This window comes from Galeopterus variegatus, unplaced genomic scaffold (assembly GCF_000696425.1).
Source record: "Galeopterus variegatus unplaced genomic scaffold, G_variegatus-3.0.2 Scaffold562, whole genome shotgun sequence".
NCBI lineage: Eukaryota > Metazoa > Chordata > Mammalia > Dermoptera > Cynocephalidae > Galeopterus > Galeopterus variegatus.
In genome coordinates this window covers 314,169-330,291 of record NW_007726673.1, presented here as the reverse complement: position 1 = coordinate 330,291, position 16,123 = coordinate 314,169, and the positions used below count along the sequence as shown (strand labels likewise).

General features: G+C 39.9%; 1 protein-coding gene across 1 annotated transcript in view; it reads right to left on the bottom strand.

The window, feature by feature from the left end:
- ANKRD55 (ankyrin repeat domain 55) overlaps positions 1–16,123 on the bottom strand; it is a 115,821-nt gene that overhangs the window by 64,660 nt on the left and 35,038 nt on the right. The window contains exons 2-4 of the mRNA XM_008570037.1: positions 15,190–15,312; positions 8,097–8,227; positions 4,045–4,154 (exon numbers count right to left, since the gene is read on the bottom strand). Coding sequence (XP_008568259.1) covers positions 4,045–4,154; positions 8,097–8,227; positions 15,190–15,312 — 364 coding nt within the window. The remainder of the gene's footprint in view (positions 1–4,044; positions 4,155–8,096; positions 8,228–15,189; positions 15,313–16,123) is intronic.

Sequence of the window (16,123 nt, the reverse complement as noted above, 5' to 3'; positions counted from 1 at the left end):
CCTTTGCAGTAAATGTGTGTGCACGCCAGCGGGATGGAGGACTGCATAGACATAGACCTGTGCATACATGTGTACATGCTTTTTGTGGACCTGTGTGTGCCAAGGTGAAGAAGGCCAGAGAGAGAGCTGGTGGAGTGGCAGTAGCAGGGTGTCATTCTTTAGTGCTGATCCACGGTATTCATTTCTATCTATTTTCCATCATCATCATCATTATTAATATTATGGTGATAATATTAACTTTCTGAACACAGATGATATACTAGGCGCCGTGTTTAGTACTTTCATACATTTTCTTGTTTACTTCTGCCTACTATCCTATGAGGTAAGTACTATATTCTTTCTACTTTCAAGAGAAGAAAGCTAGCCAAGCCTCACCCAAGATAATATGGTCAGGAGGAGATGGGGCCCGATGAAAACTCAGCCATTCTGACTCCAGAGCAGACACTCCTGGCCATCCTTTACCTCAACCCAGCAAGGATTTCAGGTGGTTTTCAGGTACATGTAGTAAAACAAGATAACAAAGAAGAAACTAGACAAAGAGAAAACAAGGGCAGGATAAAGACGATGTGAATTAGAGTCCTACATGTATGCCAGATATGGAATACAATTGGGTTTTGAATTTTCTAAATACGTAAAAAGAGAAGTGCGATCATAAATCAGTGTCCATACCGGAAAAAAAAAAAAAAAAAAAAAAATCTCAGGACAAGCACAGCAATTCCTCCTTTAGTGGAAATTTTTCTCGTGGTTTCTCATATAGGATTTTTTTTGATGCTGTAATGGACAATGAGCCAGTAAGTTTTGTATGGATGTTTCTTACATGGCCTCTCAATACAGGCCAAGGGCTTAATGACAAAATATGGCTATTAAAATAAATTCTGCAAGGTCCTCAATAGTGGGTCTCCGGAGCACAGCAGACCCAGTGGGCAGGTTATCTTCACACACGCACTAAGACAATTAAGTAATCTCCCTGGGCCTCAGTTTCCTTACCTGTAAAATGGGGATAGAAATATTACCTACTACATAGAAGTGTGGTAAAGATCTGATAATACCGGAAAAAAAAAAAAAAAAAAAAAATCTCAGGACAAGCACAGCAATTCCTCCTTTAGTGGAAATTTTTCTCGTGGTTTCTCATATAGGATTTTTTTTGATGCTGTAATGGACAATGAGCCAGTAAGTTTTGTATGGATGTTTCTTACATGGCCTCTCAATACAGGCCAAGGGCTTAATGACAAAATATGGCTATTAAAATAAATTCTGCAAGGTCCTCAATAGTGGGTCTCCGGAGCACAGCAGACCCAGTGGGCAGGTTATCTTCACACACGCACTAAGGCAATTAAGTAATCTCCCTGTGCCTCAGTTTCCTTACCTGTAAAATGGGGATAGAAATATCACCTACTACATAGAAGTGTGGTAAAGATCTGACGAGGCAGCATGTGGAAAGTGCTCAGAGTTTTGCTCAGAGCATGACAAATAACCAATGGGTTTGTCATCATCATCATCACTGTTGTAAGTTATGTGCAGACCTATATGCTTTAGTGGTCAACCAAGCTGGCCTAAGATTGTGTCCACTTAGGAAAATTGAGCAGTCCAACAGGCCTAATAGAAGGTGGCAGCCTTCCCCATTGCGGTTGTGGGATTAGGAAGTACCCACAAGTCAGGCCATGCTCTATTAGTTAAAAGGACTTGCATTACCATATCTCAGACAGGATTTTATCTTTCAGAATTAGCTAAGTTTCCCTGTAGGACGATAAAACTATGTCATCAGTACACCGAAGGATGTTTATTTTCCTTTAACTCATCCAAGGTTGGTGGCTGAATCATTAAGGTACAATTTCAAGAGATGGGGAAGCCACAACTCTCTGCTCTGCCAGACAGAGCAATGTAATGTAGATCCTAGAGAGTCTAGGGGCACCTCTGGGCATAATGAGAAATAGACATATGAATCCACAAAAGAGGAAGTACACCTGGATTGGCTTTCAATTTATTATTGCAGTGATTTCATAGGATGAACTAATTGACTGACCAATTGACCTTGTTCACCCCTCAGGTGCAATGGGACGGCAGAGATGGCTAGCTTTTCAATTAAATCCACGTCCTCATGCTGCCAGGATGGATCTGGCCATCACATCTTAGGCACAAGTGGTGACAATTTGCTTTGTACCCCATGAATATTCATAACCAATAAAAACAAAACAAAACATTAAAAAAAAAAAAGAAATCCACATCCTCCTTTCATGGATTGGAGTCACTGCTGGGAGGTAGATTCCTGGCTGGGGACCATATATCCTATAGTTCTTTATACTCAGATGTGGCCAAATGACTGGTCCCTATTAATGGAATGTAGAGCAGAAGTGAACTGTGTCATTTTGTAGGTTGAGGTTTTAAAGAAATAAGTGAGACTTCTTTATACCCCTCTTTTCCCATCTGAAGGCTGAATGAAGACTATTCTGTGATCCTAAGGGCTGATGTAGCCACAGAATAGAAGAAGCTTGAGTGCCTGAGTCACCTTGTGGAAGGGAGCCATCCACCATCCAGGGACACCTACACTGGATGTTATACAACCCAGAAATAAATTTTTATTGTGTTAAACACCAAAGCTTTAGGTTTTATTTGTTCCAACAGCTATAATTACTATATCTTAAGCAGGCTTTTTATCTTTCAGAATCAGTCAGTAGATTTCGAAATGACCACTCTGAGTGAGGTAGGTAAAAGCAATTAAATAGAGTAAATCAAGGCTTATTTCCTAACCACTCTTGGGAAAAACAGCATGATATTGTGACTAAATATTTTTGTGGATTGTCTAGAAAAGTCATTCTTTTTCTTTTCTAATTCATCAAAAGGGAGTCATCCCCTTATAATGTCTATTGATTGTTAACTGTCTGGACACACTGTTTCTTCTCTAAACATCCTTGTTTTGTTGGGCTTTGGGTAAATCCTAGTTTTTTGTTATTTCTGGATATAGTCCAAGATAATAAGAGGCAAGCCTTGGGAATAGTCCTGGAATTTCCCAAACCCTTTTACTTTACTGTAAAAGAAATTGAAATGAAGAAATCTTGTTATCCCTCAACCTGGAAGATTATGGCTTTGGTCTCCTCACCCCCCACAGAGATTTAGGTTTTAGTTCTGGACACGAGGTGCAGAGCGTGAGGCCTAATGAATGCACCCCCTGTGGTGCTGGCCTGTGGCCTAGGATTGGGGAATGCTAAATTCCTGTCAGTGGCATGTTCTCTAGAGCAGAGGTGGAGGGAGAGCCTACAGTGTTACTGATTCCATAGTAGGAAGTGCTGTTACCAGCTGCTTTGAGGGGTTTTCAGAAGAATGAGAACCATTTAGAAACAGAGGAATGGAGAAGCTACCCTTGGTCTGGGTAAAACTTTTTCCTTGGTTGCTTAATTGTCTTACAAAATGTGACCTTCTTGATCATTCAATTTTTTGATGTATATTTCTTCACATGGCTTCTAGGAGCATACACTGGTTTTCCTTCTAACCCACTGATCTCTCTGTCTCAGACTCTTTTGCATCCTCTCAGCTCCCACATGCTGACATGACTCTGGGTTCAGACATGAGCCTTTCTGCCCAGTCGTTGCTCTTTTACCCTGTTTAATTTTCTTCATAGCACTCATTACAACTGGAAATGATCTTATTTATTTGCTTATTAGTGTACCTCTTAACTCCTTCTCTAGAACGTAAGCTCTGTGAAGTCAGAGACTGTCTTGCTTACTATGCAACTTCGAGGGACTAGAACAGTGGTCTTTAATGAGAGCTCAATAAAAAGAATCAATAATTGGCTGACTGATTAATTGAATGAGTGACTACCTAAATTCCAAAATCAAAGACTAGGAGAAAAGGTTTTATCGAGGTAGGATGGGAATGAGATTAGAGTTTAAGATTATTCCAGGGTCTTTTTTTGTGGCCCTGTCTGCTGCAACTTCAAAAGAGAAGAATGGGTTTTGTTTTTCTCAGTCACAGAGGAAATGATTAGTTGACCTTCTCATGCAAGTTGGGTGCCTCCCAGATTGAGCATCCTGTGAACCTGGCTCTTACCTCACGTCAGGCTCAGCAGTGGCAGCGTGCAGGGGCAGACGGCCGTTTTTATCCGGTATATTGTGCTTGGCACCATTTCTGAGCAGACTCACACAGCCTTCCAGCCAACCCTGAAATGCAAGTGCAACCGCATTGTTATATAACACAAGCCCGCATAGCACAGTCCAGCAAATAATGCTCTAGCTTTTTCTTCTTCCTTGCTTTGGCTAAAACCATGTTTCATTTGACCTGAAGTGGTTAAGGACCACAACTCCAATTTTGACATCTCAACAGGCTAGAGGCCTTGAGGTGCAGATTTCCAAGTTTTCTGTCAGATTTTCACCCTGTCAGATGAACTCTGACCCTAGACTCTCTCTTCTGTCTCCTCTCCCCACTTCCAGAGCCACTCACTGGTATTCCACTTGTATGCCCAGACTGCGCCAGTTCCCAGGGCTAAAAGTGGCACGTGATAGCAGGTAATTAACTAGCTCTAGCTTCTCATTCTGTGGGCTTAGCTCCAAATCATGCTGTCAATGGTCGGATTGGATGTCACAGTTCAATTCTAAAAACTGGGCTCCTATGTCATTTCTGAGTCCCACCCTCCATTCTATGCTTGAGTTTATCTATGATAAAAGAGCATTGGTCCTCTATCCCAAGTTCCTTTTCTAGTAACCACAAGGACAGCATCTTTCGTATTCCAGTCAGTCCCCCTCACAGTGCCTAGAAGCCTGAGCCCCACTCCAAGGGCTGAGACTCACCACCTTATTGACTAATCTTTCTGATGCTGATGGCATAAATCCCTAAATATGGAGGTATCACCAGCACCCTCCAAAGGTTCCCCATTGCTGTATTTTACCTACCTATGCATTCCCCAAGAAACTTTGCTGTCTACTAATCACCCAGATGGAGATGTGATATTGCCACATCCCATGTGTGTCCCCTCCTTGGTCCACACTTACAGCTGGGTCATTTTCCTACTGTCTCTCCTATTAAAGGGCAGGTGTAATTTAGTGTAGCCCTTCCTCTCTGTTCCATACAACTTTAACTGACCCATCCCTACTGATAACCAAGTTTAGCTTGCATGCTGAGGAAGATGCCTCTCACATTCATCCAGAACTGCTTGGGTTACTCACCCAATTATAAGTAGATATATACATAGATAAACTATTATTATGAAGAATAATATGATAACTCTCTATTTTGTTAAGAAACAGGCTTCCTGTCTTCCTACATTTGCATATGATTAAGCCTAAGATTATCCAGTAAGAGCAGAAAGATGACTGCAGATTTCCCTCCTCATATTGTAATATTGGAAGCAATAAAAAATCAAAATGTTAATAAATCCATGGAGAGGAAACAAAAATAATGATAAGAATAGAAGCTTTTGGCTTTGTAAAGTCTGGAGAGAAATCTGTCAACAACAGTACATCAAAATTCATAGTTAGTAATTAATATTGAATAAGGTTTTGTAGAATTGAACAATAATATCTAAATCTTAAGTAGAAGCAGATATTTTTCTAGCATTGCCAGTTTTGATTCATAGTTTACTAATGTATTAAATCTGTTTTTAGTTACTAATGTCTAAGTCACCAAGTTCTCTGAATACAAGGAAAATGACCAGGGGACCCAAAAGAAAGGCATGGTAGGCAAATTTTAGAGTTACCAAAGATTTACAGTTTTTGAAAAGCAGATCTTTTGGTGGAGAAAGGTTTGAAACACTTAAAAAAGATCATTTTGCAACATTTCCTGGAACTCTGTGTGTTCATGCAGTTTCTTCTTTTTTGTTCAGAAAAAGAAAAAAAATTACAACCATTGAATATATCTGAAACCCTTGGTCACTCTTCAGAACCAACTAATGAGTTTTGTGCTTACTGTGTACTACTGGCTGATTTCATGTGTTTCTGCTTCACTTGTGATAGACTTAGGGTATTATTTTACTACACTTCACAAACAAGGAAAGAGGCACAAAGAGGTGATGTGATTTGCCCAAGGTCACTCATCTATGATTAGTTTATTTGCATACTGAGTTTGGAGCTGTGACTGAGACTTAATTTCTGAGTGCCCCTTTTGCCAAGTTTCTCTTTAATACTTGTATTCAAACATTACCAGGAGGGAGTGGTGGGCTTCACAGTGCAACCCCCAGGACACCACCCCTTCCCAGTGAGCCTCAGCAGAGCCAGGGAGGAGTCCTGCCTAAGGGAGCCACACACAGGGTGGGCATTGTTAAGAAAGTGCTGCTACATGATATCATGCAGGCACAGTCCTCTCAAGTGGCTCCTTAGAATGTGTTCCTAGAAGGAGTTGTCTGGAAAGGTGTCACCTCTCTAGGCTCCATAAGTGCCCAACATTATTCACTGTGCTTTAGAGGAGTACTTCTTCTAAGCCCCTTGCATAGCTGTCTAGCTGAAGAGATTTGAAATTTTGAATTGTAGAGTTTTGCAAGAAGCACAGTTTGGTTTCACCACATTCTGTATGTTAGTGGCAGTCAACTTTAGAAGCCACTTCTATCTCCTTCCTCTACGCTTTGACTCAGATATTCTCTTTTCCACAGCTCAGATACCAAAACAGTCTGTAGCAAGAGCAGTCATCAGGGCATGTGCTAGAAGGCAGGACACCACATTCTGTATGTTAGTGGCAGTCAACTTTAGAAGCCACTTCTATCTCCTTCCTCTACCCTTTGACTCAGATATTCTCTTTTCCACAGCTCAGATACCAAAACAGTCTGTAGCAAGAGCAGTCATCAGGGCATGTGCTAGAAGGCAGGGAGGAGGATGGGAATATATCTGTGTGAGGTATGGGACATCAGCCGGTATGCACAGACCAGTGGTTTTCAAACTTGAGTGGGCATAAAAATTGGCAGGGAAATTTGTGTAATTTGCATGCCCTCCTCACCCCCCACTAGCCCAGTCCTGCTCCCAGAGTTTCTGACTCAGGAGGTCTAGGGCGTACTCCAGGAGCCTGCATTTGAAACAAGCACCCTGAGGGATACCGACACGAGAGATCTGTGGACCACACTGAAAAATTCTTCCCAGATTTGTGTGTGAGTCCTAGAGAAAGAAGTCTTGCAAATAGAAAATGAAAAAGTAGGTACTAAAGAAAATCTCTGTGAGAACTGGGCAATGTTTCATTGCAGTCTAGGCTGGATTGCAGGAAGGGGAGGTGTTTGGGGAAGGGAAGTTCTTTACTTCAGCGGGGGACTTTCAGTGGGACTGGTCCAGGGTTGATCCACCGCCATCAGTGGCTGGTGATAGCAAATGCTGGAGGTGGCAAATGCAAGAAGCTGCATGGGCAGCAGTGGCGGTCTTGATGAAGACGCTGGGGGCCTCATTGGAGAGAAAGAAGAATGATGACCTCCACGTGGTGGTCAGAACTTATTTGACATGATCTCAGGGCAGCCCTGGGGCCTCCCAGAAGGATAGCAGGGAAGATTTGAGAAGAGACAGGCTTGAGGATCTACAATAAGGCTTAACCAAGCTTGCTCAAGTGTTGCAAAAATGCCACCCTGAAATCTCAGTGGACAGGCATTGCACAGTTGCAGTTTTTAAAGGAGCACTGATTGTGGACTGAGTCCTGTGCTTGGTGTGGCCCCTTCAGAGCCTGGTGTGTCTCCCCCACTCCCTCACCCTCCACTTTTCCCAGTTCTCATTGTTGCCCACATTCCTGAGCCTCAAGCTTGCACTCAACTAATCCTAACCCATAGGTGTTAACTGGCTCTTCAGAGTGTTACCACCCTCTCCTAGTTACTCATGGAAAGCCTTCTTAGAGGAAATACCAAGTGCATCCAGAAATGTCCCAAGGGAAATTCTGATGTTGTTAAGACAGAAAAGAATGTTTCTCTGATGGTGATACCACTTCTATATTAGAAGATTGTTAGGAAGATCCAAAATGACCTAAGTCCATGAACCAATTCTAAGTGGTGATATAAATGTTGAAGATTATTGTAGTAAACATCAAAGCGCTATTTCCATTGACAGCTGCATAAATTCTAGAACAGTCTTCTGCAAGCAGGACCCCTTAATGACACCTTTAGCATGCCCTCCTCCTTAGCCTCCATGACAGACATGTGTCGATACCAGATAGGTGGCCAGGCATAAACTCGTGCGGCCATAGGCGTCCTGTGTGTTAATGTTGGCTCCCATCTTCAACAGCAGCTTCACTGTGTCCAGCTGACGTCCAGAAACCGCATGCATCAAGGGCGTACATCCTGGAATGAGACATTTCAACAGCCTTTAAAAATGTTTGACTTAACAAGATTTATTTGCCTGTTCATTTATTTTACTCTTTGCAAAACAGACCTAGCTGTTGAACTGTATGGGACTGAAGAGAGATGAAGATGATTGTTGCTACATTTTTATAAACTACACATTTTTTTGGCCTTTAAAAAAATTCTATAATTTTGCAATAATTAGTTGGTTAAAACTTTTTGGGTAGATGATAAAAATTGTTTATGACTGCCTGGGGGTTCAGCCTAATTTGGGGCATAACAGGCATGTTTATCCTGACTGGGCTTGAACGATGCAGGATCTGGAAGCACCTTTGGAAACCAACTCCAGCCAGGCAGATAGGTTCGGCACACTTCTACTGGAGGTAGTTAGTGGGTGATAAAGGGCAGTGATGGTAGCCTAGCTCTGTGTTGCACAAATTCTTGCTAAAAGAGGTCACCTGTACTGAAATACTTTCCTGTTTTCACAATAAATACAGGCTGAGGCATTTGATTTTTTATATATTTTCCTCCTGAATAAAAGTAGAGTAGAAATTACACATGCTGATTCATGTTGCAGGGCTGTCAGAACAAGCTAGCCTCGTGAGGCAGAATGCATGTGCTTCACACTTCTTTAGGCAAAGAAACCAAGCCTTAGGCACACGCCTTGCTCAGCTGAGACTTGTTTAGATGTCTTTTAATTGGAGACTCATGCCATTCTCCACATGAACTGCAAGCTATGACCCTCAGAAATCCCTGAGAATGGGCAAATCCCAGGACTGCTGTTCTCGCTGAACTTTTGCAGATGGTAACCCAATTTCTCTGCAAATCTCTCCTTTCTAATACTCTTTCAGGCATCTGTACTGGGTATAAGCAGCAATGAAGTACTGTCTTAAAATAGTGGCAAAATTTACCTCCCTCCCTCCCTCCCTTCGTCCCTCCCTCCTTCCCTTCCTTCCTTCCTTCCATCCATCCATCCATCAACAGTGGTGGCTATAACTATCAGGAGAAAAAAGGACATGCTGCAAAAGGCAACTATTGAAGCTATCTGTGAATCTGAAATGTTCAGTAAATAAAGCTAAAGAATTTCTAGATGTTATTTTCATAAAATTACATGCTCTGTCTGGCTAACTTATATCAATCTTGAGATCCTAGTTTACATATAAATTTCCTCCAAGAACATTTCTCTGACCCTCCATTGTAAACTGGGTCCCATGTTACAATCTCTCATCATCCTTTATTTTTCTTTAATAATGCTTTTAATATTTTGTAATTATGTATTTATTGGGGGTGATTATTTGTTTAAAATTTGTCTCTTCTAGGGGGCCGGCCCGGTGGCGCACTGCTACAGTGCGCTGCTCGGGAGTGCGGCGACACTTAATATTTTGTAATTATGTATTTATTGGGGGTGATTATTTGTTTAAAATTTGTCTCTTCTAAGCCGTAAATTCTAAGGAGAAGGAACCACATCTCTCATGCGTATCACTGTATCCTCAGCACCAACCACTGTACCTGGTACCTTAAAGATGTTAAAAACAATTTTGAAATGTATAAGCAAATGATTACTGAACAAACATTTCTTAATTCTAAAATAATCTTGCTAAGATGTCTCTAACCAAGGTTTAGGAAGGAGTGACAGAAAATTCATCTCCAAGTTGGGTTTTAAGATTTATTTTAAGTTGATATACCTGTCCTATTAGAAAATATAAAAAAAGTCAAAATAGAACAAATAAGAGAGTACAGCACTGTTACTGTATATAAAATTAATATGTAAAAGAAAAGGTGTTTCTATAAACAAAAGCAATAAGAAAAGTAACAATAAACAATACCAACAAAAAAAGAAGGTACTTTAGAAATAAATTTAACAGAAGAAGAACACAACTTGTGTGGATAAAATTATAAAACTTAATGGGTGACATAAAAGAATAATTAAACATGAAAAGATTTACCATATTTAAATGGGAAGACTCAGTATAGCAGAGTTATCAGTTTCCTGAAAATGAATCTATAAATTCAGTGCAATTCTTATAAAAAAACTCAACAAAGCCTTTGTGAAATTTGACAAAAATGGATCATAAAATTTACCTGGAAGTGTAGAGTGCCAAAAAAAAAAAAAAAAAAAAATTCAAGATAATTTTAAAGTAGAACAAAGAGAGGGATATTGTGTTATTAACCAACAAAATTTATTATAAAGCTATGGTAATTAAAACAATAAAGACATCAACAGAACAGAAAAGAGAGTCCAGGAAACACTCAGACCTATATGGGAACTTGGTATGTGATCAAAGTGACATTACAAATCAGTATTTAAAAAAAGGGTATTTAATAAATGGAGCTGACCAACTGGCTATACAAAAGGGGTAAATTAAAATTAGATCAAGATTTCATATCATACATAAATATATTTTAGATGAATTAGAGACAAAATATAAAAAGCAAAATTTAATATCTTTAAAAAGAAAATACAGAGGAATATCTTTGTAACATTAAGGTTGACAAAGTCTTACTGATGAAGACATAAAAACCACAAACTATAAAGGAACTTGTAGTGGATTGAATTATGTCCCCCCAAAATTCGCTGAAGCTTGAATTGTGTCCCTCAAGTTTTATGTATCAGAAACTTAGCCCCCACTGTGACTGTTAAGAGGGTGGGAAATCTTATTATGGTAATGGAAAGGTTGGGCCTTGAAGAGGTGATTGGATTGTAGGACCGTGCAGTAGTGAATGGATCAAAAATGGTGGTCAGGGGCGAGGTTCTGAGGGCTTGAAAAGGAGAGTGAATGAGGTTAGTCTCTGCTCTCTGCTCTTCTGTTTCACAAGGTGATACCGTGCGTCACCGAAGTCACCACCAAGACCCTCACCACATGTGTTCCCTGGACTTTGGGCGTCCCAGCTTCATAAACTGTAATCAATAAATTTCGTTTTCTTACAAAGTACCCAATTCCGTGTATTTTGTTATAAGCAACAGAAACAGACTAATACAGAACTATTCTATTAAATTCAATTATAGTCAAATTAAAATTTTCTGTACTACATAAGACATCATAAACAAAATGAAAAAGCAAGCCACAGATTGGGAGAAATTATTTTTATTCACAAAACAAAGACTATTATTAGCTAAACTTAGTAAAGAACATCAACAATTCAATTAAAAAAAAACAATGTAAAAGAAAAAATGCACATGTATATGTACGAGCAAGAGAGAAAACAAACCAATAGACGTAAAAAAGATTATAAATCTCACAATTTCATGAGATGCATATTAATATAACACTGGGAAACCACTTTGTACATATTGGATTAGTAATTATAAAAGTCTGAAATGCCATGTGTTATCAAGGATTTGGGAAAGTCTCCCACTCTGTAGCTTGTCTTTTGATCCTCTTAACAGAGGAGAAAAGTTTTCACTTTTTGATGAATTTAGATAATAGCAATTGTTCCTTTCATGTACGACCCTTTTGGAGTTAAGTCAAAGAACTGTTAGCCTAGCCCTCGATCCTGAAGATTTTCTTCTGCTTTTTTTTTTCTAAAAATTTTAGTTTTACCTTTTACATTTAATTCCATAATATATATTGGGTTGATTTTTTGTATAACATGTTAGGTCGAGTGTGCTTTCTCTTTTTCTTTCTTTTCTTTCTTTCCTTCTTCCCTCCCCTCTCTTCCTTCCTCCCTCTTTCCCTCCTTTCTTTCCTTCTCTCCTGTCCTTCCCTCCCTCCTTGCTTCTTTCCTTTCTTTTTTTCTTTCTTTCTTGGTGTTGAATTGCTCCAGCACCATTTGCTGAAGATGCTATCTTTCTTCCACTGAATTACATTTGCAATTTTATCAAAGATCACTTGGGCATATTTGGGTAGGTCTACTTCTGAGTTCTCTGTTCTTTTCCATTGGTGTATGTATCTACCCCTCAGCCAATAGTCTTGATTTCTGTAGCTATATAATAAGTCTTGAAATTGGGTGCATGGATTCCTTCCACTTTATTTTTCTTTTTAAAAATTGTTCTTAACTATCATAGTTCCTTTGCATTTCTATATAAATTTTAGATAATCTTGTCTATATCCTTAAAAAAATCTTGCTGAGGTTTTGATAGAAATTGTGGTCTCTACACTATGCTGCCTCTTTTTACAAATTGCATCAAACCTATGTAGGAATTTGAAGAGCATTGCATGTTTATCATATCAAATCTTTTAATTCACAAACATGGTATGTCTTTCCATTTATTTGGATCTGCCTTGATTTATTTTATAGGTTTAGCATACAGTCCTATACATGTTTTGTTACATTTACACCTAAGTATTTCTTTTTTATTGAGAGATTTTAAGTGGTATTGTATTTTTAATGGTGTCCATGTGTTCATTGCTAGTATATAGAAACACAACTTATGTTTTTGTATTGATCTTGTATCCTGTGATCTTGCTGAGCTCACTTATTAGTTGTAGGAGAGTTTTGGTAGGTTCCTTAAAATTTTCTATGAAGACAATCAAGTTGTGCAAATAGGGCCAGTTTTATTTTATCCTTTTTAATATATATGCCATGTCTTTTCTTTTCTTGCCTTGTTGTGCTGGCTTTTTGCACTCATCCTGCACTATGCTGAATATAGTGGTGAGAGTGGACATCTATTCCTTGTTCCTCATCTTAGGGGCAAAGCATTCTGTCTTTCATTATTAAGTAAAATATTAGTTCTAGGTTTTTTTTTTGTAAATATTCTTTATCATATTGAAGATGTTCCCCTCTATAGCTATTCTTCTGCTAATTTTTATCATGAATGTGTATTAAATTTTGTCAAATGCTTTTTTTGGTATTGATTGATATGAACATGTGATTTTTCTTCTTTAACTGGTTAATTTGATGGACTACATTAACTTTAAAATATTAAGCCAGAGTTACATCTCTAGAACAAATTCCACTTGGTCATGGTGTATAATTCTTTTTTATATTACTGAATTCTATTTGCTAATATTTTGTTAAGTATTTTTGTATTTATATTCATGAGGACTATTGGTCTGTAGATTTTTTTTTATATCATCTTTGTCTGGTTTTAATATCAAGGTTATATTAGCTCATAAACATAACTGAGAAGAGTTTCCTCCTCTTCTCTTTTCTGGAAGAGATTATGTAGAATTGATGCTGATTATTCTTTAAAAGTATGTAGAAACCTACAGTGAAACCATCTGGGCCTGGAGTTATACTTTTTATGGAATTTTAAAATTTTGAATTGAATTTTCTAATAGTTATAGGGCTATTCACATGATCTATTTCCTATGTCCTCTTTTAAGTTCATTGATTCTTTCCCCTTTGTCCTCATACTGCTGTTGAACCTATCCATTGAGTTTTTAATTATGATTATTACAGCTTTTTAAAAAATTAGCTCTAAAAATACCCATTTGGTTTTTCTTTATAACATTTATTATATTGTTTGCTGAAAATTTCTTTTTCTTTTTCTTTTTGCATATGTTTTGAGCACGTTTGTTCCTTGAAGCATTTTTGTCATGGCTACTTGAAAATCTTTGTCAGATAATTCACCTCTGTTTTCTCAGTGTTCGCATCTATTGATTGTCTTTGTTCATTCAGTTTGAGATCTTCCCGTTTCTCAGTATGACAAGTAGTTTTGTAATGAACCTTGAACATTTGGGGTATTATGTTATGAGACTACTGATCTTACCTAAACCTTCTATTTTAAGCTGGCTTTCTTTGGCACTGCTCTGAAGGGGAAGCGAAATGGTACCACCTCATTATTGCAAAGTGGGATTAAATGTCCAGGTTTCCTACTCAGCTTCCATTGACATCTGAGCGAGGGGACTTTTCATTACCACTGGTGGTGGTGAAATTCCTAACTGTCAACAAGGCCTCATCTGACACTGCCCAGCACGTAGGGAGAGGGGGGCCTAGTTTCTGCCAGGTGGGGGTAGAGGTTGAGGTTCCCCACTTTGTTTTTGGTGGAAAGGGTGAGGCTGGGCCATAGTTATTTGTGGTGTTTGGCTGGAGTAGAGCTGTTATTGTCTGAAAAGTTTTCAGTCTTGCCTACTCAGCTTCCATTGACATCTGAGCGAGGGGACTTTTCATTACCACTGGTGGTGGTGAAAGTCCTAACTGTCAACAAGGCCTCATCTGACACCGCCCAGCACGTAGGGAGAGGGGGGCCTAGTTTCTGCCAGGTGGGGGTAGAGGTCGAGGTTCCCCACTTTGTTTTTGGTGGAAAGGGTGAGGCTGGGCCATAGTTATTTGTGGTGTTTGGCTGGAGTAGAGCTGTTATTGTCTGCAAAGTTTTCAGTCTTGTTAGGCTGCTCCTTTCCGGGTCCTTTGGCTAGAGGGAGCAGGCTTTTGGTTGGGCTTGAGTCTGTCTGTGCCTATTGACATTTCTGGGTTGCCAGATTCTTTAGCTCCAACTCTGGGATATATGAGGCAAAAAGAAAACCCGAGGAGCTCACCACCATGTCATTCCATGGGTCCCAAGTTCCTAGCCAGTCTGTCATTTTCCCTCTATCTTCCAGAGTCTTATGTTTATTTTATATTTAATGTCCAGGGTTTTTAGTTGTATTTAGCAGAAAGAATAGGGGTAAAAGTACATGTACTCCATCTCTCCAGAAGCAGAAGTTCGTGCTCTCTGACTTTAACAGTCCCATTTTCTCAGCATCCTTTGCTACCAAGAGTACCCTGTTTTTCTATTCCCCTTTTCTAACTACTTGCCCTGTCTACTTTGGTAGTTCATACAAAGATACCAGAAACAAACTCAGACCAACTGACTTCATTATAAGAGGTGATGTAAAAGAATTTAAAGCTTTGTGTACAAAACCCTCTTATTTATAGGAATACTGAGGTATCTGCCCATAGCCACAAACAGGATACTCCTCGTCCCTCCAATGTCAAAGTGGCCTGTCAGATATAATTTTATTAACATTGCTCATTTCTGAAGACCATCTCTAAAAAGATAGAGCAGAACATTCTGGATTCAAAATGCATGAATATCTCACCTTCGCTGTCACAGCATTCTAGGATGGATGGGTCTTCTCGAATCACCGCAGTCAGAGCATTGACATCTCCGTTAGATGCTGCCTGATAGACCATGGTCAGGTCAACTTCCTCAGATGAGTCACCTTCATGAATCAAATAGACACAATGTTATTGTGTGGGGGGAGTTTACTGAAAGAATAACACCACCCAAATCATCACCCACACAAGTGATTCATTAAAACCTCTCTAGTGAATCTAGGCAGAACACTGAGTCATCCCGATCACACGCACCCTCACCACTTCTAAAGAAATGTGGACCACTGCGGGCCATCTGTAATACCACTGTATGTTGGAAAGGATGTCCTTGAGATTTCATGTTCTCTCCAGGCATTCAGGCTTCTCGAGATCAGTGAGACCAGACAGGGAAGTGGGGCCCTCATCTTGATTCTGGGTTTCCTTTTCTGATCTGAAACATATTTTCCTCCAATGACTCAGTTTACCAACCTTTGAAAGAGACATTGTGCTTCTCATTCTCTGCCCTCCAGATGTACTCACCACTCTTTCCTGCCTTGCTCTGTACCCCGAGGGCTGGCGCTGGCTGACTGCCTCACCCGGGTTCCCTTGCCCTCTTGCTTGCCGATGGAAAGGGAGGCACTGGCAGGAGACCGGTGGGGAGAAGAGAGGGAGATGGGACATTTCTTCCTGCCCTCCCCTAGTGCAGTGTCTAGCAGTGGCTGCCTCCCTCCCACCGGGAGGCTCTTCCTCTGCAGAGCCATCTCCCACTGGTCTCCCTGCTAACACTGTCCCCTCCAGTTCTCCTTCAGCCCTAAGGGGGTCGTGGCTTCCCACCGATGTTAGTCTGTGGTGCTAAACCATCCTTAGTTTGTTCTTTCATCCCTGCTTCATATGCGTATGTGCCCCTTCAGGAAAGCCCCTTCATTTCAACCATCCGGG